The sequence below is a fragment of the Canis lupus genome, chromosome 18 (genome assembly GCF_048164855.1).
Source record: "Canis lupus baileyi chromosome 18, mCanLup2.hap1, whole genome shotgun sequence".
In the NCBI taxonomy this organism is placed as follows: Eukaryota; Metazoa; Chordata; class Mammalia; order Carnivora; family Canidae; genus Canis; species Canis lupus.
In genome coordinates, this window is record NC_132855.1 from 53,119,813 (window position 1) to 53,147,054 (window position 27,242).

General features: G+C 40.2%; 2 protein-coding genes across 5 annotated transcripts in view; one reads left to right on the forward strand and one right to left on the reverse strand.

The window, feature by feature from the left end:
* Window positions 1-21,982, forward strand: part of CALU (calumenin) — a 29,129-nt gene extending 7,147 nt beyond the window's left edge. For 2 of the 4 annotated variants that reach the window (XM_072784497.1, XM_072784499.1), the window contains 6 exons: window positions 2,965-3,196; window positions 8,579-8,772; window positions 12,575-12,741; window positions 13,844-13,904; window positions 18,068-18,267; window positions 19,550-21,982. In XM_072784497.1, the coding sequence (XP_072640598.1) occupies window positions 2,976-3,196; window positions 8,579-8,772; window positions 12,575-12,741; window positions 13,844-13,904; window positions 18,068-18,267; window positions 19,550-19,654 (948 nt within the window). In that variant the 5' untranslated portion in view covers window positions 2,965-2,975 and the 3' untranslated portion in view covers window positions 19,655-21,982. Of the gene's footprint in view, window positions 1-2,964; window positions 3,197-8,311; window positions 8,506-8,578; window positions 8,773-12,574; window positions 12,742-13,843; window positions 13,905-18,067; window positions 18,268-19,549 lie in introns of all 4 variants that reach the window. The other 2 variants (XM_072784496.1, XM_072784498.1) reach the window with 1 other exon arrangement.
* Window positions 21,983-22,707: 725 nt separating this feature from the next.
* On the reverse strand, window positions 22,708-26,470 carry OPN1SW (opsin 1, short wave sensitive). Its single transcript, XM_072784500.1, has 5 exons — window positions 26,011-26,470; window positions 25,569-25,737; window positions 24,882-25,047; window positions 24,202-24,441; window positions 22,708-23,573 (listed from the first exon to the last, which is right to left on the reverse strand). The coding sequence occupies exons 1-5, from the start codon at window positions 26,360-26,362 to the stop codon at window positions 23,454-23,456; spliced, it is 1,047 nt and encodes a 348-aa protein (XP_072640601.1). The 5' UTR covers window positions 26,363-26,470; the 3' UTR covers window positions 22,708-23,453.
* Between the last annotated feature and the right edge of the window lie 772 nt (window positions 26,471-27,242).

Here is a 27,242-nt window from a genome sequence, read left to right on the forward strand (position 1 = left end):
TACAAGTGTCTTTGTATACAAATTTGGGCATTTGGGTGAGATAGCATGAAACAGGATGCTGATTAACTTTCAGAAGCATAGCTGAGTTCTAACATTGGTGGGAACAGCTTAAGAAAAGGACCACCTTCTTCCCGTTTCTCTAAGAGTCTCTTGGTCTGGCTTTCACATTGCTTAGGGGTTTTCATCAGTCTCACCAACCGTTCAAGTAAGAGTACCTTTTTTTGGAGAATGGGCATTCCAGGAGTGACTGCCTCCCGTCATCTCCTTAGCGGCATTCTGTTGGACTTCTTGGGGCTGTCCTATTTAGAATACTTTCTACTTTCTAATGATGAATCCTCTGTTGTTTTAGGGCCTTCTCTCCCTTCCCCACTGTGCTGCTTTCCCAGGTATTGAATACAGTGTCCTTCTATGCAACCTGAAAGTTATTCATGGAGGCCTCAGGTTGTGCTTTCTTGAGGGTTACAAGAAAAACATACATTAAAATATGTCTAATCTGGGGCAGCCCGGGTGGCTCAGCGGTTTAGTGCCGCCTTCAGCTCAGGGTGTGATTCTGTAGACCTGGAATCGAGTCCCATGTTGGGTTCCCAGCATGGGGCCTGCTTCTCCCCCTGCCTGTGTCTGCCTCTCTCTTTCTCTGTACCTCTCATGAATAAATAAATAAATAAAATCTTTTAAAAAGTAAAAAATAAAAAAATAAAATTTGTCTAATGTAGTGGCATATTTAATTTCTTTTTTCCCTGGAACAATTCATTCCAGGTTTCAAAAACTTTGAGGCAGGATCAGATAAATGCAGTTTCTTTGAAGTATACTTTCAGATCAGATTTCTTAAGATATTACTATGCTATTTGAGAGATTAGTTAAAATAGTGGTTCACAACCTGGTTGCCTTTTCAAAATATTAATAGGTAGCGGTGAGACTTAGTGATCATATTTTCTTAAAAGTTTTGGGTGAGGGATCCCTGGGTGGCGCAGCGGTTTAGCGCCTGCCTTTGGCCCAGGGCGCGATCCTGGAGACCCGGGATCGAATCCCACGTCGGGCTCCCGGTGCATGGAGCCTGCTTCTCCCTCTGCCTGTGTCTCTGCCTCTCTCTCTCTCTCTGTATGTGACTATCATAAATAAATAAAAATTAAAAAAAAAAAAGTTTTGGGTGATTCTAGGGTGCATGCAGTCTAGGTTGAGAACCACTAAGTTAGGAGTTAGGCTGAAAGAATTTTCATGTTTTTAAAAATATTTACATATAAATTGTGAGCCCTTGGACTAGATGGTTCCACTAAAGACATCCTGAGGAAGGAAAGTCTAGCTAGTTTAATCTGCAAATTAGGGTAAAGTAACATATTTATCTTTTGTGTGTTGCATGAGCCTTAGTTTCCTTGGGCTGCTGTAACAAATTACCACAACCTGGGTGGCTTAAAAGGTCAGATATTCTCTCATAGTTTTAGAGGCTAGAAATTAGAAATCGTGTTGGCAGAGCCATGCTCTGTCTGAAGGCTCTAGGGGAGGATCCTTCCTTCCCTCTTCTTAGCCTCTGCAGTTGCCAGGAATCCTGGACATTCCTTGACTTGCAGATGCATCATTCCAATCTCTGCCTCTTCATAACTTGGCATTCTATTCTCTGTGTGTCTAAATTTCCTTCTTTCATAAGGATATCAGTCATTGGATTAGAGCCTACCCTAATCCAAAATGACCTCATTTTAACTTAATTACATCTGCAAAGATCCTATTTCCAAATAAGGTCACATTCATGGGTACAGGGTTTAGGACTTCAGTGTATCTTTTTGGGAAACACAATGTAACCACAACAGCAAGCCTCATGCCTAATAACCACCTGCCTATCCAGTTAGGGGAGCCATTGGTTTCCAGTGGAAATGAGTAAGAGATAACTGAATTTACAAAAACTGACTCTCACTGTAGGGGAAAGGCATTCAGAATTCATGTTCTTCTGGTGAAAGATTAGTTAAAATATGAAAGTTGGAAAAATCTTTCCCCATAATTTTTACTTTTATTTTTTTTCTCTAAGACTGTAACTTCTCTAGACAATACTGTGGGACATTTGTAGAGTGTGCTAAACAAGTTACCATTCTGCAGCTTGTCTGCAATTTTTTGGTCAACATTTTTTGATAAAGTGTTCCAGCCTTGTGCATGTTCATTAGAGTCAACTGTGACTATCAAGATTCTGAAGGTATGGAGTAGGACCTGAGGATCTGTGCTTTTGAACAGTACTCCAAGCAGTCCTAATGCCTGGGCAAGTTTGGGAAACACAGTATAAGGAATGCTAAAGCCAGTTGTTCTCCATCGCTGTACCATCTGAATGGTTTGATCTTTGAAGGTGATTTGAGGTTGAGCATGGGTATGGGAGACAACTTGGTGCTGTATATAAGGACAAGTAATCTCAAATATTTCATGGTTCCTAATCTAATGATCATCAGAATCACCTGAGAAGCATTTAAAACTTTAGATCAGGGACAACTGGGTGGCTCAGTTGTTGAGCGGCTGCCTTTGGCTCAGGGCGTGATCCTGTAGTCGTAGGATCGAGTCCCACATCGGGCTCCCTGCATAGAGCCTGCTTCTCCGTGTCTCTGCTTCTCTGTGTCTCTCAGGAATAAATAAATAAAATCTTTAAAAAATAAAACTTTAGATATATTCATTCAATTTAGAGATTCTAATTCAGTAGGAGACATTTTTTAAGGGTTCTTAGGTGATCCTAATCATCCAGGTTTAAAGGCCAGACCCCTGATATAGTACAAAAAATAGTTATTTGGAGTCAGTAGATCTGAATTTAAACTGGTGAAAATTGGGAAGTCTGATATTTTACCATTCTTATTTTATGGATTAAATAATAATGTTTGGTTTAGTATCAAATTGGTTGTAAGCCAAAAAAAATTGGTTATGAGCTTTTAGTTTCTTATTTAATTAATTACAAAGCACATGGCTTCCTGAATTAACTAACTTCTGTTTTTCTTTAAGATCTGATTATCATGGACCTGCGACAATTTCTTATGTGCCTGTCCCTGTGCACAGCCTTTGCCTTGAGCAAGCCCACAGAAAAGAAGGACCGTGTACACCATGAGCCTCAGCTTAGCGACAAAGTTCACAATGATGCTCAGAGTTTTGATTATGACCATGATGCCTTCTTGGGTGCAGAAGAAGCAAAGACCTTTGATCAGCTGACACCAGAAGAAAGCAAGGAAAGGCTTGGGTAAGGTGCCAACTCTCAGGGGGCTAAACTAATAACATTTCTTTATAAAAATCAGCTCATTCTTTTTTTTTTCTCTTTTGGCTTGGCCACACAGTAAAGCTGTTTTGAACTACACCTGAAAACTAACCAGAATTGCTACCACTAAAATTAATTGCTTGCTTTCATACATTTCTCCACTGAGTAACAGTTTTACCTCATTCTACAAAGCAAAGTCATTTTTGCATAAAAGTACCAAATGCTACAGGACCCAGATTGAATTGCATCTTATTTTCAAAGGAATGTTAAATGGAGGGTTTCTCGGCCCTGATGCTTTTAATTTTTACATACAATCTGCGACCTATTCATTGTTCCCCAAGCCAAGCCTTTAAGTAAATGAAACCCCTGGGCTAATTTCTGTAAAGTTGATGATTTCTGAGAATGTCTTTTACCTTGTTTTCATTCTCAGATATTTCCTTAATTACAAAAACAAAAGCAAGCAAACCAGCCTTGCCTTTTAGATTATAATAAGTGATAGGTTTAATGTCAGAGTATGAGTTGCTGTTTTTAATAACAGCTGGTCCAAAGTTGGATTCTGTGGCTCTCAGCAGGCATCTTTTTTACCTAGTGAGTTGATTTGGTGGATTTCTGAGGATCTAAGAATGTCTTTTTTGGCTCTTCCAAAGCCTTGCTCTTTGAGGAAGTGCAAGTTAATTTAGTGAACATTTCCTCCTTAATGAGCACCATTGGTATAATTTCCTGAACTATATTAAAGAGATTTGTTTGGAAAGTTGTGCCACGTAAGAACTTCCAAAAGTATTTTGCCATCGTGGATAGTACTATGATTAGAAGACATTATAGAGTTTGTTTTGGGTGATACTTCAGAATAAGTTTATCTTATCCTTTCATTAGATTATCTGTTAATTGAAGGGTACAATATTTTATTCTGAAACACTGACAGAAATACAAGATTTTGCTATGTGGATGAGAAACTATCTTCAAACACCTGAAGGCACATAGAGTCAGTCTTCTCTTAGGTTGCTTTTCTAACTTTAAGAGACCATGCTCACTTTTAATTTTAACCTTATAACTGTGCTAACACTTGGGCTAAAAATAGGGATGCATGAGGGTGTTCTCCGTCTTTGACTCCTACCTATTAATGTGTATGTCCGACCCCCATTTGGGTCTCACATGGCTCTTCACAGAATTACTCTTAAATAATGAAGGGCCTTTAGACTTGGTGTCAGTACATTCTGGCTCTGTGCAGGTAGTGGAATAGCTCTGCTAGCAGTTTTCAGTAGAGAGAATGTTCCTTTTTGTCATTAAATAGCAAAAGTTCAACACATGAGCAGACTTCAGATTTGTTTAGAGTAAGATAGTTAAAATGTTTTTCATAGAATGTGTGAACAAGTACTATTTTCTTCTAAATTTTGGAGATAAGGAGAAATAGGGTGATGTACTGCTATTGGAAACAAGGATACCAAGTGATTTTTTTTTTAAGATTTTATTTATTTATTCATGATAGACATAGAGAGAGACAGAGACACAGGCAGAGGGAGAAGCAGACTCCATGCAGGGAGCCCAACGCGGGACTCGATCCCGGGACTCCAGGATCGCGCCCTGGGCCAAAGGCAGGCGCCAAACCACTGAGCCACCCAGGGATCCCTGATTTTTTTTAAAGCTTATTTGCTATGGCATTTCTTTCTTTTTTTTTTTTTTAAGGATTTATTTATTTATTCATGAGAGACACAGAGAGAGAGGCAGAGACACAGGAAGAGGGAGGAGAAGCAGGCTCCATGCAGAGAGCCTGACATGGATCTCTATCCCAGGACTCTGAGATCACGCCCTGAGCCAAAGGCGACGCTCAACCGCTAAGCCACCCAGGCGTCCCTGCTGTGGCATTTCTAAACATTGTTTTGGTAGGGGACTGCACACCAGAGGTTGGGAACAACAGATTTGGCCCACCCTCTGAATTTTCCATTTATATAGAAGGCAAGTGATTAGGAAAAAGATCATTGTTTACACCTGTAGTTGTAAAAATTCACTACTATTTTTAAATCTTTAGTAATATCTAAAACATTTAATTTTAATGTAGTTTTCCCTTTTTCTTAAGAATGTTGACAAATAGAACATTTTTTCTTATGTGTGTATTCTTCCCCTCCCACCCGAAGAAGTCTTAAGTATACTTTTCATTTATGTGTCCTTCAGATGAAGTTTATTTGTTTTAAGGTGGTGGTCCTTAATATTAAACAGTTTTCACCGTTGGTGTATTTGTTTAAGAAATGAACTAGAGCAGTTCATCATCCTTTTTTAGGGCATAGGCCAACCTCTTTGAGAGTCTAAGGAAAGCAAAGAAGTCTTCCTCAGAAAAGTGCACATATGACTATATATAAAATTTTGCATGCTGAAAATTTCAGGAATATTGTGAATCCTCCTGGAGCCTACTTACCCAGGTTCATGAAAAAACAACAACAACAAAGGATTTGCTTTCTGACTTTTGAAATGTAGAAGCATGTCTTATCTCTTAGGAGAAATAACATAAGGTCCGCTAAGTACGTTGTGTCTATCCTGAAATAAATGCTTATTTGGTGGCATCATAACTACATCTGTAGAGTTCTTCAGGGTCGCAGGAAAACAACACCATTAGCTTCATAAATTTGCACAGGCTTTAAAGATCAGAGTTTAGAGCTTAGTGCCTAAAATAGGACATACCTGCTTCTAGTGTGCTTTCATAGCTCCCTATAGGCTGGATCGCCAGCAAGATAAGAGTGGCTTTTATACATATATAAGTTTTTTGTTTTTGTTTTTTTTTTTAAGATTTTATTTATTTATTCATGAGAGACACAGAGAGAGAGGCAGAGACATAGGCAGAGGGAGAAGCAGGCTCCATGAAGGGAGCCTGATGTGGGACTCGATCTTGGGTCTCTGGGATCATGCCCTGGGCTGAAGGCGCGCTCAACCACTGAGCCACCCAGGCATCCCATATTTCATATTTTTAAATGACTATTAAAATATAGAGATACGGGATCCCTGGGTGATGCAGTGGTTTAGTGCCTGCCTTTGGCCCAGGGTGCAATCCTGGAGACCCGGGATCGAGTCCCACGCCAGGCTCCCTGCATGGAGTCTGCTTCTCCCTCTGCCTGTGTCTCTCTGCCTCTCTCTCTCTCTCTGTCTATCATGAATAAATAAATTAAATCTTTAAAAAAAATAAAATATAGAGATATGTGACAAACCATATGTGGCCAACAAAATAAAAGATATTTGCTATCTATCCCTTTGCAGAAAAAGTTTACCACCCTCTGGGTTAAAGCATTTGAGATATTTCTGTTGAAATACATAGAGTAGCGTTCAGCCAACTTCATTAACAAAACCCCATCTTGAATAGTCATAGGTCTCTTTATTTGAGTGATCCTTCTTTTTAGGCTATTTATAATAGTTTAAAATTTTCATTTGAGAACAGGAGACATTCCAATACCTTACCCTTTTTTTCTTAATGGTACAGTGGCACTATTGGTAGTACCATTTGGACATAAAATGGGCTCCATTATAGATAATGCAGAAGTTTTTAATACTGGTAGGAATCAATGTGTTAAAAACTTTTTAGACTCTCAAGGGTTAAAGTTGCAAAAAAATCGTCTTCTGTCCATATAGATAGAGGAAGATATTTAAGAGAGAGCTTCTTACTGCTTTACTTTTTCTATTAACATTTTAGAGTAAAAGCTAGACGATTACACATTCCTTGAAGGAAAATGCTTGTTACATTACAGAGTTTAAGTAAATACTAGACAGTTAAGGCTAACAACATACCAATATCAAAGTGAATCTCTTTTCATAGTGTCAGGAGTACTCTGTGATTTTTTTTTTTTAAAGTACTCTGTGATTTTTAATCACTTTCCAGTGTTGTATTCATGAAATGAATGCAAACTGGGAAAAGACAATCTTTGCTACCAAGTGACAGACTTCTTTCAATTCTGCAAATAGTAGAGGATAGGAGTATGCCAAGATTTCAGATCTCGTAGACATTTTGATTTGAAGTTCCCATTCCAAACTGGGCTACTTAATTGGGTGACTTTACATAGGTTGTCTGTGTCTCTATAAGTTAGAGTGGTGGCATCTTTAGGGGTTTTCATATCATGCACATATTTCAAAATTCTTAAGTTAAACTTGAGATGGCAAACCTGGAAGAAAAGCTCCAGGATGAAGGATGAAGTATATTGATTCTTTAGTTTTATAGTTTTGCTTTATCATCTATATCCTCACCCTCTCAACTTACTAACATTCTTCTAAGCTCATGTATGTTAGGGGCAGACATTCTTATCCATCATTTCCTCAGAGTTCTCTTTCTTTGTGGTTATATGTGAAAGTCCAATTCAACATAATGTATAATTAGCTGCTAGCTATTTTTTAGAATAAACATGCATCTGTCCTGCCTTTGTGTCACTGTGGGGGGCTTGGGGGGGCTTATGGGGGGAGGGGTTGGGTCTTTTTGGTTTGGGGGTATATGTATGTGTGTGTGTGTGTTTTGGTTTTTTGGCTTCTGTTTTTAAATCTTGACTTGAGGTGTAAGTGATCCCAGAACTGTCTTTGTATTTTTATATTTTTAACAAAAGTGTTACCTTTTTAAAAAGCAACTGATTTTTTAAAATTCTAGTGTAAATTTTTGATTTTTTAGAAAATCATATCAGTGATTGTGATTATTTACCAAGAAATTGAGATTCTCTCAAAAGCAATAAAGAAAAACATAAAGATTTGCATGTTATTTGATGCAAAGAATGAAGAATCCAGATAGGAATGGATATTCACTCCTGAATTATGACCACTGGCTATAACCTGCCCCTAAAGGGATGAGATTGGGTTTGCATGTGAGTGCACCGACTATGAACTCTGCTTGCCTTATCTGGAAGGCTCATTTCAGATCAGTAACAGGCCATTTATGAGAAATATTTTCAGTTGCCTGTCTGGAAGGTTTTTTTTTGTTGTTGTTGTTTTTTTTTTGTTTTGTTTTGTTTTTTTTTGGAGACTTCTTTTATGTCCGTGCTTTAGCGCTGGGCAACACTTCTGGCTACAGCACACACCTGGCTAAGTCTAGAGCCTTGTGTCCTTTTAACCTCTTGCTGGATTTCTCTGCATTTTCTACAGAAAAATTGTAAGTAAAATAGATGGCGACAAGGACGGGTTTGTCACTGTGGATGAACTCAAAGACTGGATTAAATTTGCACAAAAGCGCTGGATTTACGAGGATGTAGAGCGACAGTGGAAGGGGCATGACCTCAATGAGGACGGCCTCGTTTCCTGGGAGGAGTATAAAAATGCCACCTACGGCTACGTTTTAGGTAGGTCCCTACTATCTGGGGGAAAAAGCCTTGTGGAGCTGGCACCTTGAAACGTAACTGTTTTGTCTTGTAGAATGATTGTAGATAAAATAGACGTGGATAAAGATGGGTTTGTGACGGAGGGGGAGCTGAAATCCTGGATTAAGCACGCCCAGAAGAAATACATATATGACAATGTTGAAAACCAATGGCACGAGTTTGATATGAATCAAGACGGCTTAATCTCCTGGGATGAGTACAGAAACGTGACTTATGGCACTTACCTGGGTAAGGGGCAAGATGTCAGCCTGATAGAGACCATGGTCTTGAGTCAAAGAAACAAATGGGTCACACAGTGAAAGGAGGAAATTGTGCTTATTTTAAATAGTCCAATAAATAAATAAATAAATAGTCCAATTCTGAACTGATTTCTTTTTTTTTAAATTAACTTTAAATGTATATATTAAGTATTTAATTTGGTTTTCTAAGGTCTGGCATCTTATACATCTTTAGCAATTCAGATATTATTTTACCAATTTTTTCTTTCTGTGATCCCTCAGAGACCATGGAGTAGATATCATCTAAAAGGCTACATTATTTCAATAATGCAAAGCAGGAGACCTTAAAATGTCTCTTGACATGGTCACATTAAAGTATTGGACATGATGGGTGTTTTATATGCAACTGATGAATCACTAAATGCTACTCTGAAAGTAATGATATACTACATGTTAACTAAATTGAATTTGAATTAAAAAAAATTTTTAAATATTGGACCTGAAATTCAAACCAAATTAGATTCCTTATAACTGGTGAGAATAGGAAAATTCCTCTTTCCTTAATGAAGTAAATATCAAGTATAATAGCTTTTCTTGATAAAATTTAACTATTTTAGTATATCTGCCTATGAAGTTTAGAAATGAAAATTTCCCATTTGTTTTCTCTGGCACATGAGTTTATCAGCCTGCTATGCAAATGCTTCAAGGCAAATAAATATGACTTTGATTGCTTTCTGTGGATTTGGTAGTTTGTGTGCTTGGGCCACCTGTTAGTAATTTTCTTTTCTGTATTACACTTGCCTGTTGCTGAATGCTAGGTGGCGATCTTACTGAGTTGATGACTTAGGATGTTTTTGTTAGTGAGATTCCCCTATGTGGTTACAATTTGAAATAAGATGTATATTAAATGTTACTTCTTGCATTTTTATCCTGGAAATTAGGCAAATTTCTGGGTTAAAGGAGGCATTCTCCACCACTGGTTAATAAGCAGTGAGTGTATAATGGTCTGTTTCTCCCACTGGATAGCCAGCTGTCTGTGTTAATTACAGGACTGCATGCATTTCTAGTGAAGAGACTTTTATTTCTGTATTGGGCTTGTTCTCATTCCTTAGACTAAAGTGGCAATCTCTGTTCATGCTTGACACTTAGCCAAGAACCAAACATATCCTTCACCCAATTAAGAACCTGTGTATTAAAAAGTCAGTGCAGATGGAGAGGCACCCGTGCTTCTTGCTTTCTGGCTCAGAGCCAACACCCTCCTGATTTATTTGGACTTATAAAAATAGAGTGAAGGGTAAGTTCTTGGTGATCTAAACAAAATGATATGATAATAAATCTCTATTCAGACCTAGACGCTCACTTGCTACCCAGAATGAATCTTAAACCCTTTGTATGATTATGCGCATAAAAAGCTGTTGAGAGCTCTTTTGCTGTCTTGGTCAAATGATTCAATGTAATGGGTATTTCTACTGAGGCTGAATAAGCTGAAGCACTCACTAGAGAGGAAATATCTTTATAAGGCACCTTTCCCTTGAGGCATGTGGGTGGATATTGCTGGGGCAGTAAGGTGGCTTACAGAAGTGCTAAGGGGTTTTTTGTGAGCTGAGAGTACATTCTTGATTGAATTTTTGAGCTCAGGTATAAATCATCTTAGCTTTTAATTAAAATCTGTCTTAATGAATCTGCTTTCCACAAAAAGAAAGTTAACACTGTCTCTACCACAAGTCAGATAAATACTAAGATCCATTCTAGCAAAATTAGATAAGAGCCTATCAAAACTGTGTAGGCTGGATAGCACAGTAAACTGGTACTTAGGATAGATCTGGCGATCAGTAATGACAGCAGACACATGAGTTTAGTTGTTAAAAATAAAGTTATCTTCCTTTTTCATCCTCATATATGTGCATGTATCAGGCTACTGGATTGTAGCCACCACATTTTACCTTAAGGCAGAGAGGAGGGCTCTTAGTTAAGAATCTAGTCTTAATATGTAAGTTGTCTTCTGTTATCTTATTTTTTTGTTATGTAGTTAGTGCTGAAACTTTGTTTAGAAGAGATGACTCAGTATCTTAGAAAAGTGTATTTTCCTTAAATTCTCCCATCTCCAACCTGTTATGATTTTGAGTATGATTCAATAAGCTGTCTTACAGAATTTTGACACTCAACAAAGAATAAAGCTTCAAACTACCCAACTCTGAAAATAGAACAGTACTTTTTGTTTTCCCAACAGTGCTTAAAGTATGGAAAGATTGAACTACAGTATCAAAAATCAATGTGATGTTATTGCTAAAGGGGCCCTGTGGGCCTTTTTATAAAACTAATGCCATATCTTTTTTTATTTGATCAGTATGTTCTAGGAAAGATTGTTTCTTAGCTTTAATGTGGTGGTGTCTTTTACATTTCATAATATCTTCACATGTTATCTTTTGGTCCACACAGCAGATTGAAAAGACTTTTTTTTGTTGTTCATTTGTTTTGGGTTTTTTTACTACAGATAACTCCACATTTTCTCAACTTAAGCTGAATTTCATTCTTCTAGATTCTTATATAGAGACTAAATAACTACTCCTTATGTAGTTCAACATCCTAGCAGATGGGTAGGTCCAACTTCAATTTGGTTGTAATCTAGTGCTTATTTTTTGTAACAGCTTTATTAAGGTATAATTGACATACAGTACATCGCACATATTTCAAATGAACAATTGATGAGTTTTGCCATAGATATATACCAGTGAACCCATTACTACAATCAAGATAAATAAATGTATCCATCACCCCAAAAGGTTTCCTCATGTCCTTCTGTAATTCTGCTCTCCTTCCCCCTATTCTTAGGGGACCCGTGACCTATTTTCTGTAACTGTAGATTAGTTTTGCATTCTAGAATCTTCCATAAATCTTCCGGGGGTGGGGGAGATGATAAGAGTGGCAGACAGTACCTGTAACTTACAGTAGATCTGAGTTCACTGAAAAAAAACAAAAGTGTGACCTTTCAAAGGGTAATATTCTGTTGCTTGAATCAAAGTGTGCTTAATATGAGATAGGGGAGGGGGCCTTTAGTATCTAGCTTCTCAATGGGAGCCTAATGTTTATTTTTTTTAAGATTTTATTTATTTGAGAGAGTGAGTGAGAACATAGCAGGGGGAGAGCGGCAGAGGCAAAAGGAGAAGTGGTCTCCCCACTGAGCAGGGAGCCCGATGTGGGGCTCCATCCCAAGACTCTTGGATCACAACCAGGGCCGAAGGCAGATGTTTAACTGACTGAGCCATCCAGGTGCCTCAGGAGCCTAATGTTTAATAAAAACAGCAATAGCTAACATTTGTTGAATGCCCACTATATGCCAGGCACTATTCTAAGCACTTAGATTTATTCGCTCATTCCACAGTCCTGCGCAATAGGCACCACTGTTATCTTCATTTTACAGATGAATAGATTGAAGCACAGTTACTTGCCCACAGTCACACAGCTAAAAAGTGGTAGGATTCAAACCCAGATAGTATGATGTTAGCACTGCCTCTCAAATATAACCAGAAAGCTTGAACCCTCATAACCTTAACTTCAAAAATAGCAAAGCATCACGTAATAGGTTACATAGCTAAGGAGTCAGGGTTCCATGTGGAATGGCAAACATTTACATTTAATTTGCACCTGATTTTGATTATGAAAACTGAATGTTTTCACACCGTTAAAATTTTACCTTTGTAATCAGCTTATTTCTTCTTTACTTGGTTCATCTTGGAAATTGATTCCTCAGCCCACACATTTTCATGTTTTGTGGAAGTCTTAAGATTTGACGTAAATGTTTTGTTTTCTAGATGATCCAGACCCTGATGATGGATTTAACTATAAACAAATGATGGTTAGAGATGAGCGGAGGTTTAAAATGGCAGACAAGGATGGAGACCTCATTGCCACAAAGGAGGAATTTACAGCTTTCCTGCACCCTGAGGAATATGACTACATGAAAGATATAGTAGTACAGGTTGGTGAAGAGTGATAATTCTCAACAGAAACTCAGTTTCTTTTTGTTACTTCCACTGTCTTTCCTCTTTAGCCTTTACTTTGTATCTGGAAGAATGATTTGCTTTTATTTTTAAGTAAGCTCTAAGCCCCAGCATAGGGCTTGAATTCATAACCCCTAGGTAGAGTCACATGCTCTACCGACTGAGCCAGCCAGGCACCCCAGGAAAATCCTATTTTTAAAAATATTCCATAACCAGTTATCAGGCACTAATAGTAATACTTAAAGAATTCTCACAGGAGGCAGTTACCAATAAGACATAAACTATAAGCTTTATAGTTTTGTAAACATGAAATACAGACTATAGCTATTGACCTATTTGTCACATCTCCCGTTAGAATGACTTCAGCATGACTGGGGCTATTCCGTATCATTGTGGGCTTGATGGGATAGGTCATTGAACAGTGCTAGTGTTCCTCCAAGAGGGTTCATAGTTATTTTGGGTTGAAGCATAAAAAATAAGTAATGTTTTACCATTTTTTAGCTAGAAAAACAGCAATTTCCTATGGCTTATTTTATATATATATATATACATACATACATACATACATATATAAAAGATTTATTTATTGGGACGGCTGGGTGGCTCAGTGGTTGAGCATCTGCCTTTGGCTCAGAGCATGTTCCTGGAGTCCCAGGATCGAGTCCCACATTGGGCTTCCTGCATGGAGCTTGCTTCTCCCACTGCCTGTGTCTCTGCCTCTCTCTCTCTCTCTCTCTCTGTCTTTTATGAATAAATAAATGAAATCCTTTTTAAAAAATAAAAAATAATGATTTATTTATTTGAGAGAGAAAACACAAACCGTGGAGGGGGAGGGGCCGAGGGAGAGGGAGAAGCATGACCACCCCACCCCAGCAGTGAGCTCTACACGGAGCTAGATCCCAGGACCTGGGCCAAAGACAGATGCTTAACGAGCTGAGCACCCAGGTGCCCTAAGCAATTTCCTGTGGTTTAATCATACCCACACATATATGTGTATGTATGTGTTTTAATGATAAATTATTGCCTAAATTTCATCTAGATACTAACTTTAATAGTCTCTTCTTATTTTCTTCTGCCTAGGAAACAATGGAGGATATAGATAAGAATGCCGATGGTTTCATTGACCTAGAAGAGTATATTGGTAAGTCTGTTTCTACTGTTTTTCCTAGGAGAAGCTGAGAAGCAATGGAAGTGTATTTGCCCATAGAAATAATTTGGCCCCTATGGGTCAACTCTTAGCACAACATTAAGGCCAGACCAGCATGAATAATAGTGGGTGGTGATAAAGTATCTGTAGCAGCACTATCCAATCAAAATGTAAATGTGAGCTACATACGTATTTTTACTTTTCTGATAGTCACATCAAAAAAAATGTTTTAAACGTGATTCTTTTTTTTTCTTCTTTTTTTTTTTTTTTTTGGTTTTTAAGATTTTATTTATTCATGAGAGAGAATTAGAGGCAGAGACACAGGCAGAGGGAAAAGCAGGCTCCATGCAGGGAGCCTGACATGAGACTCTATCCCGGGTCTCCAGGATCACACCCTGGGCTGAAGGAGGTGCTAAACCGCTGAGCCACCCGGGCTGCCCTAAACATGATTATTTTCAATAATATGTTTTATTTAACCTAATATTCTAAAGTACTATACTTTCAACGTGTTATCAATATAAATTATTAAGGATTTTTTTCATATTGTCTTCTAAAGTGTATTTTACACTTACGGTACATCTCAGTTCAGACCAGCCACATTTCAAGTCCTTGATAGCTCCACGTAGCCAGTGGCTGCCATATTGGATAGCACTGATGCGGTTCATCCCAGATGCCTATGGAATCGACAATAAAGAGTTTCAGGGAGCCTAGGCTGCCATTGGGAAACCCAGGAGAAGAAGATAGGGAACAGAATAAAAGAGATCAGTGGGTGAATAAATGACCATGAGTCGCTGGTTTCTCTTAGAGCCTTTGCTTCTTTCCATGGTGTTCTGTTTGTATTTTCTGTCTAGGTCCTCTGTCTCTTTTTTTCCACCTGTCCCTTGAATTAAATGAATTACTTCTTAGATTTTTATCTAATTATGCTTGCTACTTACATTTAGGGTTATTATTCTAGTTGAATTACTCCTGAATACTTAACCATTCTTTTCTTTAAAGACTCAGTGATGTGTTTTGAGTTTTTTAAAGAACGGGGTGAACAGTAAAAAATTTTTTTTACCAAAATGATTATTTTTAGTGGAGTTCATCACCGTAGTGGAAATAAATGTCTGGGTGCATTTACTTTGAGCCTGTTTCAAAGTTGACTATTTCCACTTTTCAATATTTTATCCTTTCATTCTTGGCTTTTGCCATTTTATCACCATTGCTAAAACTGAAGAACTCATTTGAACCTCCAGAGGAGAGGAACTAAGTTTTATAACTGTTAAGTACCATCATTTATCAAGCACCGAGGTCAAATAAGGAGAGATTTCTTTCTGCATCCCTATCATAGAGATTCAAGGGCAGAGGAATTGTATTTTGAAACTATTAAAGCTCTCAGGTGTGTATGTAGATTTGTTGCTTTCTTTTACAAATCATCAATTTGTGAACACTTTTACATTAGGGATGCTGGGCTTTGTAAACCTGAAAGTATCCCGAAAAGTATCTTCCAGTTTGGGGGGATATGCCAGGGCTAGTTTCTGCCCTGTTGAGGAATGAGATCATAAGTAAATGGTCCTTGTCTCTTACATTTAACATTAATAAGAAGTCCCTGGAGTTATACTGTTATTTTTATTCTTTAAGTTTGTTATAGAACATTGCAAACATACACAAAATTAGACTAGTATAATGAACCACTATGTACCTAATGGCCATCAGCCCATGGCCAGTACTTTTAAATCTATATCTGCTGCTTCTTTTTTTTTTTTTTAATTTATTTTGAAGTAAATCCCAGTCATCATCTCATTTCATCTATAAGCATTGGGTTATGTATACATCTCTAAAACCTAAAAGAACTTTTTGTGATTATGTTAAAAGAAAGATTGAATCCTTTTTAAATGGAAAATTAAATAATATTCTTTACTCATTTAGCTTTAAAATGTACTTAGGTTATGTCATATATTCTAGCTTCTTTTAAAAGTATGTCTTTTAAGGGGTGCCTGCGTGGCTCAGTTGGTTAAGCGTCTGACTCTTGATTTCTTTTTCTCTTTTTTTAAAGATTTTATTTATTTATTTATTTATTCATTCATTCATTCATTCATTCATTCATTCATTCATTCATTCATGGGAGAGACCGAGACATAAGCAGAGGGAGAAGCAGGCTCCATGCAGGAAGCCCAGTGTGGGACTTGATCCCAGGTCTCCAGGATCACGCCCTGGGCTGAAGGCGGTGCTAAACCGCTGAGCCACGGGGGCTGCCCTGACTCTTGATTTCTGCTCAGGTCATGATCTCAGACTGAGTCCCAAGTCAGGCTCTGCACTCAGCATGGAGTCCACTTGTCCCCCTCTTCAGTCACTCATGCTCTCTCTCTCTCAAATAAATAAATAAAATCTTTTAAAAAATAAAAAATATATTAAAATTTGTCTTTACAGCACACATTTATTCCCTAATTCAGAATTTCCTCATATGTACTGTGAAAGGTCTCCTTGACCCATAGGACAGCTAATAAGGTGCACTGGGCCTAATGGATCATACAAATACTACATTTTCTGAATATGCTGTGGCATAGAAAAAAAAAAAAAACTGGCAAGTCCTGCTCTGAGGTACTCCTCCTTTGTTCAAAAAAAAGTAGTTCTAAGCCTTCAAGTTGGGGAAAATGATAGTAGCAGCTGTCAATACTGTTTAGTAATGAATTCATCCTTTATTCAAGGGAAAACAGTCTATGGATTGGGGAGTGCAATGCCTCATAAGCAGTGGAACACTCTTCCCAAGGGATTTTGAGTAAAACTGGGTTTTATAAAGCATTAGAAGAAAGCAATGCAGAAACAGCATTATTGGCTAGAAGGTCAGGGATTTCCTTATAGGGCTAGTAGGTTCTGTTTTCTAGGGTTAGGTAAGTTAGCTAAAGCTGAGTTGGAGAATTATGATTGGTTTATGTTAAATTTCCTTGGCAGTGTAGTGTTTCCCAGAAGTTAGGTTTAGATTTATGGCGTAGGCCATGCTAGTAGAGCAGCCTCCATTTTGTGGGTTTCAACATATGAATTACTTTTATCACAACTAAATAACTACCTTTGCTTAGAACTGCTAGAAATTATTTAGACCTATGTAATATATGTAATATATGTTCCCCATACCTTGCATGCAAGTTTGATGTATAACTTAGGAATTTTCAGACTTTTCCACTCACATAATTCTAAAAGTATAGTCTTTATTTTTTCTGGATGCTAGTCATTGCCCCTTATTTCTGCATTTCCTAAGAGCTAAGGACTCTCTGCACTCATAAAAGCAGCAGCATAAAATATTCTTTTTAAAAATAATTTTTAATTTAAGTTAAATTTAGTTAACATATAGTATATTATTAGTTTCAAGGATAGAATTTATTGATTCATCAGTTGCATATAACATCTAGTGCTCATTACATCAAGTGCCCTCCTTAATGCCCATCACCCAATTATCCCATCCCCCCATCCACCTCCCTTCCAGCAACCCTCAGTTCCCTATAGTTAGGAGTCTCTTATGTTTTTTTTTTTTTTAATTTTTATTTATTTATGATAGAGAGAGAGAGAGAGGCAGAGACACAGGCAGAGGGAGAAGCTGGCTCCATGCAACGGGAGCCTGACGTGGGATTTGATCCCGGGTCTCCAGGATCGTGCCCTGGGCCAAAGGCAGGCGCTAAACCACTGCGCCACCCAGGGATCCCAGGAGTCTCTTATGGTTTACCCCGTCTCTGCTTTTATTTTTTCTTCCCTTCCTCTATATTCAACCTGTTTAGTTTCTTAAATTCCACATATGAGTGAAATCATATGGTATTTATCCAGCTCTGTCCATGTCCTTGCAAATGGCAAGATTTCATTCTTTTTACTGGCTAAGTAATATTCCATTGCATATATATATACCACATCATCTTTGTCCATTCATCTGTTGGTGGACATCTGGGTTTTCCCCATATTTTAGCTATTGTGGACATTAAGCAGTTGGAAATATTCTTGTTACAAGGTCATTAAGTAAGCCTCGGGAAAATGCCTTACTTGTTAAGGCCTCTCTGACCTAAAATACCCTTGTTACTGCTACTAGGTCCCGTACAAATGGATGAGGAAGAAGAGTTAAGCCAGATTACCATGTGACAGTCTTAGAGAAAAGACAGACTCACCTTTTGCATTATATACATCTGTGCATGCAGGTGACATGTACAGCCATGATGGAAATGCTGATGAGCCAGAGTGGGTAAAGACAGAAAGAGAACAGTTTGTTGAGTTTCGAGATAAGAACCGTGATGGGAAGATGGACAAGGAAGAGACCAAAGACTGGATCCTCCCCTCAGACTATGATCATGCAGAGGCAGAAGCCAGGCATCTAGTCTATGAATCAGACCAAGACAAGGTAAGTCTGGCCATGTCTAAAGGACATAGCAGTGAGCGAAGTCTGTTTCTGGGGTGTTGCCTAAACCATTCCTGTTAAGGTACATAGAGCATGCAAGGTCTTAATTGGTCTAAGTCTGCTACTAATCTTAAGTCAGCTATTGAAAACTTACAGGGCAGTAGCTATCTGATTTTAGAAATCCCATCGCCCAGTATTCACACATTGAAGGCATTTGCTTCAGAAATGAGCCTCTGTATGTAGCCTGTGTCCAGCATGCATCATCTGTTATCTTTGGATCCCCAGAACATTTTCTCTGCTTTTTTTTTCCTTTGTTCTTTTACCTGTTACAGGCTCATTTTGCTTGCTCAAATTTGATTGTTTCCTCTTTAAATATACTTTTTAAAATTAAGTTCTTTGTAGTGGATTATAAATCAGCATTTCTCTGGAGCTTGTTAAAATTGTCCTTCATCAATTATCTGAGGCATTTATTTCATTAAAAGAATTGAAGTCTCACTAAGCCATCACCTTTTCACCAATTTGAATGCCTTTCAGCAATCTGAATGCTCTGCTTAGAGTATGCTGAAAATCAATCTAAAGATGGAGGGGAGGGATGGTATGCTGAACATTGTCCTATCTAGGCCAAACTTCTGTTTCAAATGCAGTGTCTTAGCATTAGGCTTTTTTAAGGGTCAGTCTGTTTTTGAGTTCTTGCTTTAATCGCTTTAGTAGCCAGGTGCTGTGTCCTGAGATACGTGAGAAAAGGAAACTCCCCAAAAAAAAAAAAAAAAGAAAAGGAAACTCCCAAGGTCATCCCTTCGGAATCTGGCCTAGATAATTTTTGAGCTGAGTGTCTGAGCCTTCATTTGGAGTTGTGTCTGGAATCTGATTGGTGGCTAGGGCATAGCGGGGGTGAAGACTATGTGAGGACATTAGCAGATTTCATTGTTCCTGTTAGGCAATGACTTGATTCACTTTAAAGTATTTTCCCCAATTCTTCCTGTCTCTTACCTATACATAGGAGATGTCCCACATTTTGTTTGACGTATCTCTGGTGTTCAGTTATTGAGCTGTGTTATTTCCATCCCTCCATTTTTAACTTTATAAGAAAACTGTACTAATTGCTGTTTTCTTCCTTCTTTGTGTGTGTGTTGTGGAGGGTTGAGGGTGAAGATTGAGTTCACATTTAATTTAGTGGGAATTAGAATCATAAATCCTGACTAACCCCTTTTGTTCTTTGGCAGTGTTTCTAAATTTGGAGTGGGAAATCTATTTTGCCTCAATTCACTCTTCTCTCTAATTTCAGGATGGCAAGCTTACCAAGGAGGAGATTGTTGACAAGTATGATTTATTTGTGGGCAGCCAGGCCACAGATTTTGGTGAGGCCTTAGTACGGCATGATGAGTTCTGAGCTGTAGACAGAGGAACCCACATTTCTTCAAAAGTAATTTATTTTTACAGCTTCTGGTTTCACATGAAATTGTTTGCGCTACTGAGACTGTTATTACAAACTTTAAGACCTGAAAAGGCGTAATGAAAACCATCCCGTCCCCGTTCCTCCTCCTCCTTGAGGTACTGGAGGGAACTGTGCTTCTGAGGAACAACTCTAATTAGTACACTTGTGTTTGTAGATTTACACTTTGTATTATGTATAACATGGTGTGTTTATTTTTGTATTTGTTCTCTGGTTGGGAGTATGATATGAAGGATCAACATCCTTGACTCATGCTTGTAGGCAAACATTAGCCCTTCAGTCTTTCTCAACCCTTGCCATATAATTTTTGTAATTTTGACTTAACTAATTTTTTAAGCCTGAGATCAATAAGAAATGTTTAGGAGAGAGAAAAGGAAAAAAAATATACCCCAAAATTTATATTTAGAGAGACAACACTTAATCTTGCCTATTGAAAAATATATTTCATAAGTAGTAGGGGCCACATATTCCATTCAATTGCTCTAAGTCTAGCAATTGATTGTGGCAATATCTGGGCAAGGACAGATCCCTGTGCTGTCAGAAAGCTTGGCTCGACTTGATTTCATTCTTTTTTTTTTTTTTTTTTTTCCCAGTAGGACTGGCTGTTTGCTAATTTTGCTAGGCACAGCTGTGGTGGGAAGAGTTAGGGCCATGTCTTGAAAATCAATCAAGTAGTGAGTGTGATCTCTTACAGAGCTATACATAGAAACAGCTGGAAAACTAAGGGAAAAATACAAGTGTTTTCAGGGCACACACTTTTCTGGGTATGCATCTGTTGAAGTGCTCAAGACTGTCTTGCCTATTAAATCACTGTAAGCGCCCCGTTCAACTCCTCTTTCCCCAGGTGTTCCTAGGAATTAATCTTGCTTTCACTACAGTTAAAATGTACTCTTTGCCAATTATGTTATTTCATTGAAAGTGCCTTTAATGAGAGAAATGATCACTGAATGAGGGTTTTCTTAAGAAACCCTGAGATGAAATAGAGATTATTTGGGCCACCTTATATGAAGCTTACAACCTCCCAGCATATTGGGGATTTTTTTTTTTCTTCTCTTTCTCTTTCAGACAGAGGTTAAATAGCAGTATTAGTTAGGAGCTTGGTTGCAGTGTTCTTATCTTGTGGGCTGGTTTCCAAAAACCACATGCTGCTGAATTTACCAGGGATCCTCATACCTCAGAATGCTAACCACTTACTCCCAGGCCTGTTTCTGTGTCAGCTGAAGAGCTTGAACTCAGACTCAAAGATGAGAGGGCCTACTGAGAGGACTCTTTGGTTTGAGGACCATTGCTCAACCTTCTTGCCTTTTGACCCATCAGCCCCCATCCCCGCTGCCCCCCAAAAAGTTTATCATGGATCAGCAAATTGTCAATCCTTGTCAAAGAGAGGGACACTGTAGAAAGAGCTGAAGAAGCCACCTTCTGTTCCCAACTCATTTTACCCATATCTTATGTAACATGAACTCTGTCTTTTTTGGTCCTTTTCTTACAGATGGACCTCTTTTGAGAAGAATTATTATATTCCAAACTTTTTAGCCCTCAGGTTACTAAGATAAATATATGTATATCTAACCTTTATTATTTCATATATCTTTCTGGATAATACATTCAGGTGGTGCTGGGTGATTATTATAATCTGAACCTAGGTGTATCCTTTGGTCTTCCATGATCATGTTGAGGTGGACTACTTAGCCTGGTAAAAAGCCAGATTCTCACATAACTTGATCCTGGCCTTTACATTGAGCTCTTGAGAGTGGATACACTCTTTTAAAGTCTAACCCCAGTATAGGGGAATATAAATTCCCTGCTCTCCAGATTCCCCATTTTTATCGTTAAGAAGATCAGAGATAATAATGTCAACCTGGGATTAGAGAGAGCACATGAACTGAGCCCTGCAGCTCCCTAGGTACAGAGAACCCAGGCCTTATGTTAAAGTCATGCACTTAGAAAGCAAACCTACAAAAAAAAAAAAAAAAAAAGAAAGAAAGAAAGCAAACCTTCATATGCTAAAATGGCAACTTCTGGATGCTGGGTGCTCAGCAGCAAGTGTTGTACTCTAATCTCTAATGATCCCCCTGGATTATCTTTTTGGTTTAAGTCAAACCTGAGGCTGGTGAACAGTAGCTACACACCCACATTGTGTGTTCTGTGAATGCTAGCTCTCTTGAATTTGGATACTGGTTATTTTTTATAGAGTGTAAACCAAGTTTTATATTCTATAATGCAAACAGGTACCTATCTGTTTCTAAATAAAACTGTTTACATTCATTGTGGGGAATGTGTATGTCCTTTATTCTCTTAAGAAATGAAACTCACAGGGATCCCTGGGTGGCGCAGCGGTTTGGCGCCTGCCTTTGGCCCAGGGCGCGATCCTGGAGACCCGGGATCGAATCCCACGTCAGGCTCCCGGTGCATGGAGCCTGCTTCTCCCTCTGCCTGTGTCTCTGCCTCTCTCTCTCTCTCTCTCTGTGACTATCATAAATAAAAAAAAAAAAAAAGAAATGAAACTCACAGGCAGCCTGGGTGGCTCAGCGGTTTAGCGCCACCTTCAGCCCAGGGCCTGATCTTGGGGACCTGGGATCGAGTCACACATCAGGCTTCCTGCATGGAGCCTGCTTCTCCCTCTGCCTGTGTCTCTACCTCTCTCTCTCTCTTTCTCTCTGTGTCTCTCATGAATAAATAAATAAAAGCTTTAAAAAAAAAAAAAGAAAAACTCATGCTTAGAATTATGTATGCTATATAATGTCAAGAAAAGGAGGTCTCCTAGAAGGTTTACCACACTCCCTCCCCATCCAACTTCTGCCTTCTCCCAGATTATTCTTTTTCTATTTCTGAAATCTGGCATCTTTCTCACTACAGCTGTAACCCTTCTTTGCTTTCCTTGGGCCATATAACTGGAGAGGAGTCCAGCTGCTCATTACATAATTACCTGATACCAAACAAGCCATTCCTGAATGTACACACATTTATCTTTTATTTCAAAAAGGCTCTTTTTCAGGAGGTGCAGAGGGGAAGCATAAATTATAAGGTAAAACAGTTTTTTTGAACATTCTGGTATAGTTTATAAATGGTATTAAGATGGGCAGTCATTTGAGAACATGAAGGGAATTAAATATTAACTTTACTAAATAATGCAGCTTTAAGAGAGATATATAGGGTTAGCTAAATTGGGTGGGAGAGCACCTAGAATAACTCATACTGGCTCAAGAACTTCTGGACATGGCTGTCCTTGCCAGAGCTATAGGGTTACTGGCAGTGATGGCATAAAGAAGTTCTTTCAAACTCCTATTTTGGGCTTACTCAAAGTTTCAGTTTTTTTCTTTATCTCTCTCCCATTTCTAAGGTGTTTGAGTTCTAATTCAGAATGTATCCTCTCAGATTCCCAGTAGGAAAAATACTGGCAAAAAGGAAGGTAATTATTATCCATACACTGAAAAATCAGCCATACTCCTTTATTGTCCCTCATATATAATCAGTTCTCCAAATGCTATGAATGATGCCACTTAGGAGTAGAAATCGAGGATTGTTGACATGGCCATAGACCATGTTAGTAGACCCAGTTGGAACAATAGCTTTGTAGGTAGGAAAGGAATGGTAGGAAAATGGAAAATTGACTCCCTGAATTACCATTATTCCCATCCCATCTGTTTTTGCTTTGTTAGTAGTTTGGTTTTTGAGAGAGAAAGAAATTTCCCTAAATGTAAAACCCTTGTTGCTGCAAATAAGCCAGTATGGCACCTTAGTTGGGGCCAACTTGACTGGGAGAGACAGTGGAGACTTCTGTTTTCTGGGAGCTGGACATTTCAGAATCCTCTGTCATGGACTTCCCACACACCATCTCCATGATGCAGGCTCGGAACTGGAAGGGAAGGGCCACTATTATTAGAAGGTGCTTCTGGTTGGAAAGAATTGCCAATTTTGTTTCCATTGACAGGTTTTGAATCCATCTCTGGGGACTGAAGAAACAAAGTTATTTATTCTCAAAGCAAGGAGTTTGCCCCACAAGACAGGAACTCTCCTAGATTCACCTAAATTTGGGTTTTCATTAGATTCATGATTTGGGATAGGAGGCCACCTGGAACCTTCAGATAATAGGATGTGTTAGAGATTTATGCATGTATTGTGATTTCTGTGCTTTGCATATGCTCCTGCGGGCTAGAAATAGGAAAGGAAAGGACTAAGAACTTGTAAAGTGGAAGGATTAGGAGTTTAGGGGAATGATTATTTTTCAAGAAAGCAAAACCCTTTCATTTCTCATCCTGCCATTTAGAGCAACCAGATTTTTTATGGCTCAAGTTCTATTTTCTCTGGGTTCTATTACTTTGTCTCGACGACCACACCTATCTCCCTGTGCTTACCAAAGGCTTCCCTTGTTCACTCTTAGAAACCTTTTGAGTTCAAGAGCTCTGAATGCAAAAGTTGTTGGTGAGAAGAGAACCAGGTCTTATGAACTGGAATCTCATAGGAATGTAATTAGAGAGCTTTACCTGCTTATTCATGAAGCAGTAGATGATGGGGTTATAGACACAAGCACTCTTGGAGAAGAAGGCAGGAATGGTGACAAGCCGTAAGTCCAGTCCGTGATTCCGGTTGTTGACCATATACATGGCCATCGCAGCATAGGGTGTGTAACAGAGACAAAACGATCCCACCATCACCACCACCATACGGCTCACCTCCCTCTCGGCCTTCTGGGTTGAAGCTGACTCCTGTTGCTGGGCTGCAACCTGGGCAGAGCACAGAGAAACATCCTCTTCTCCCTGGCCCTCAACTCCCACATCTCCACCCTTTTCTATTGGGGCTGGCAGCAGGGGGTGGAGGGGTTGCACGCATCTACTCCAGTTGCCTCTCTTCTGTCCCAGCTTCTGGCCTAGTGCCTCTTGCTCTCCTTCCTTGAGGAAGGCAAGATGGAGATGGCACCCTAGTCTGCGACATTGGAAGAGATCACATGAATCTCTCCACACATATTTGAGCAGAGAGGTCCTCGCCCTACTCTTCACACCATTTCATCATTCTGCCTGCCCCCACTTCCCTCACTGCTTTTAGATATCCCCTCTACCTGACTGTGGGCATTTCCAGATGTCTTATGTTCTGAAAGCACCCACTCATTCTTCCCTCCTCTGGAGTTCCCTGACCCTTTCCTCCCTGACCCTCAAAAATCACTCACAGCTCTGAGGGCTCTCAGCAGCTGCAAGTAGGAGAAGCAGATAAGGGAGAGAGGTACAATGAAGCAGAAGATGAAGAGGAACCAGGTATAATACTCGCTGCGGTATTTGGTGCCCACGGTGTACCAGTCGGGGCCACAGGAACACTGCAGGCCCTCCGGGATGAACCTGCAAGGGACCAAGCACTCACCCACTGGACAAGCACTTGCTCGCTGCGGGGCTCACCACAAGTATGAATGGAGTGGGAGCTGAGATTCCTGGATTGTGCTCTCCACTTAGAGGATGCTCAAGGACTTCATGCAGGGGCAGTTTGTGTCTTTACCAGCTACAGCTATAGCAATTCCAACTGCAGGATAAATGTTAGCACTTGCCTCTCACAGGCCTTGCCCTCACCTAGTCCACCAGCTCTTTAAAAGTGCAAGTCAGGGGTGCCTGACTTGGTTTCACCTGGGGCAGGTTATGAGATCTAGTCCCACATCAGGCTCCACGTTCAGGGCAGAGTCTGTTTAAGACTCTGCCTCTGCCCCTCCCCGACCCCCGTGTGTGCACGAGTGCTCTCGCTCTCTCTCTCTAAAATAAATCTTTAACAAAACAAAAAAGAGGTCAGAGACTAAATTTATACCCAACTCTTTCCACCCACGCCAACCTGAGCTCCGAGCTAAATCAGCACCACTGCCCTACACTCTCACCGGCTCCAGCCAAAGAAAGGTGGGATGGAGACGCCAATACCAATGGTCCAGGTAGCCAGGACCACCATCAGTGCGTGCTTGGAGCTGAAGCGGAAGTTGCCGAAGGGCTTACAGATGACAATGTAGCGCTCAAAGGCCAGGAAGGCCAGTGACCAGCCTGTCACCAGACCTGTAGTGAAACGTGAGGGTAATTGGGGTAGACAGCCCCACCCAGCCTGGCAGGCAGAGCGGGGAAAGAGGCGCTTTGGGCTGACGTTTGGTGTGGAGTTTGGGACTCAGTTCGTCAAACTTCTAGTCCAGGGTGCTTTGTACCCAGATGATAAAGAGCACCAAATCCCGTCCCCCCAGGCCTCTTTAGGGACCCACTCTAACCCCACAGTCTGGTCCCTGGTTCCAAATCTGGAGTAGTCCTGTCTCCCCCCAGCCTCTTCCCCTGCAGTACCTGCTGTAGAGCCCAGGAAGGCCTCCAAAGCACAAACATGGCGGCCAAAGACGAAGTATCCCTGACAGCTGGCGATGAAGACGGTGGAGACAGAGATGCAGTAGAGGAAGCCCCCCAGGGACACATTGACCAGAATATAGTTGAGTGGCTGTCGCAACTTTTTATAGCGCAGGGTAGCCACCAGCACCGTGCCATTGAGTGGTGTCCCTGCAAAGAAGACAAAGCCCATGAAGACTGCCTGGAGGTGGAAGGCCCAGACAGGGGCGATGTGGTACTGAGGCCCGTCCCATGGCCCCACCAAGGAGATGTTCTTGAACAGATAAAACTCCTCTTCCCCTGACATCTTACTCATGGGATGTCCACCACCCTCTCTGATTCCTCTTATAGATTACCATCCCACCACCACTTCTGCCCCACCCTCCAAAGCCCCTTCCGTGCTCCCTGAATGATCAGTCCTGATCCTAAGCCTCCTAAGGACAAAGTTTGAGATTAGAGCTGTCCAAGCCCCCACCTCATCCTCCTTTTGTGGCCCTAAAGCTGATTGTGTGTTCTTGAGAGGATAAAAATATTGGGCTCAAAGAATCAATATGCAGTACTGGGTGCTAGAATGAATAAGAATTGGCTCACTGCAACCTGGGGGTGCTGACCCATATTAACAGAGCTGTGGCCACCATTGTGTGCGTGTGTGTGTGTGTGTGTGTGTGTGTGTGTGTCCTTCGAACGAAGCTATTGAGGGCATGCCTTTCCATTTGGTGTCCAGCACCACTACATCCCTATGTGTTTCTCTTCCCATCTGCTCCTTTGTGGAAGGTGCCCCCTAAGTCTCCCTCTCCAGAGATCTTGGACTCACAGCCAGCCTGGGGAGCAGCCTCATGCCCCAGGAAGGGGCAGAGCCAGGGGAGCATCCTGGGGAGCGCCCTGGGAGCAGCTTAGTAAACAGCCTTCACAGATGGGCACAAGGGCAATTGGACAATGCTTGAAGTCTAAGGCCTCCCTGGCTGCCTGTTTCTTCCTGTTAACTTTACCCAGAGAGGGTGTGCTTTCTGCTCAGAGCCCTCATGCCCCCATCTCCCCCCTCCCTCCCAGCCAGGCTGAGGTTAGTTTGCTCCCTGGCCCTGCCTTGAGCTCAGCAGTGCCCAAGCCCCCATCCTTTGGCCCTGCCTGCTCTCAAGTCCTGCCCAGCTGTGAGAGCTGGACTCCAGACCTCGTCCGCACAGCCCACCTCAGCGAGA

Coding starts and splice junctions, on each gene's coding strand:
- OPN1SW (XM_072784500.1), bottom strand. CDS start 26,362: ATGAGTAAGATGTCAGGGGAAGAGGAGTTTTATCTGTTCAAGAACATC. Junction 25,738..26,010: donor CTTCCTGGGCTCTACAGCAG/GTACTGCAGGGG, acceptor GTTTCACTACAG/GTCTGGTGACAGGCTGGTCA. Junction 24,442..24,881: donor TGCTGAGAGCCCTCAGAGCT/GTGAGTGATTTT, acceptor TGCTCTGCCCAG/GTTGCAGCCCAGCAACAGGA.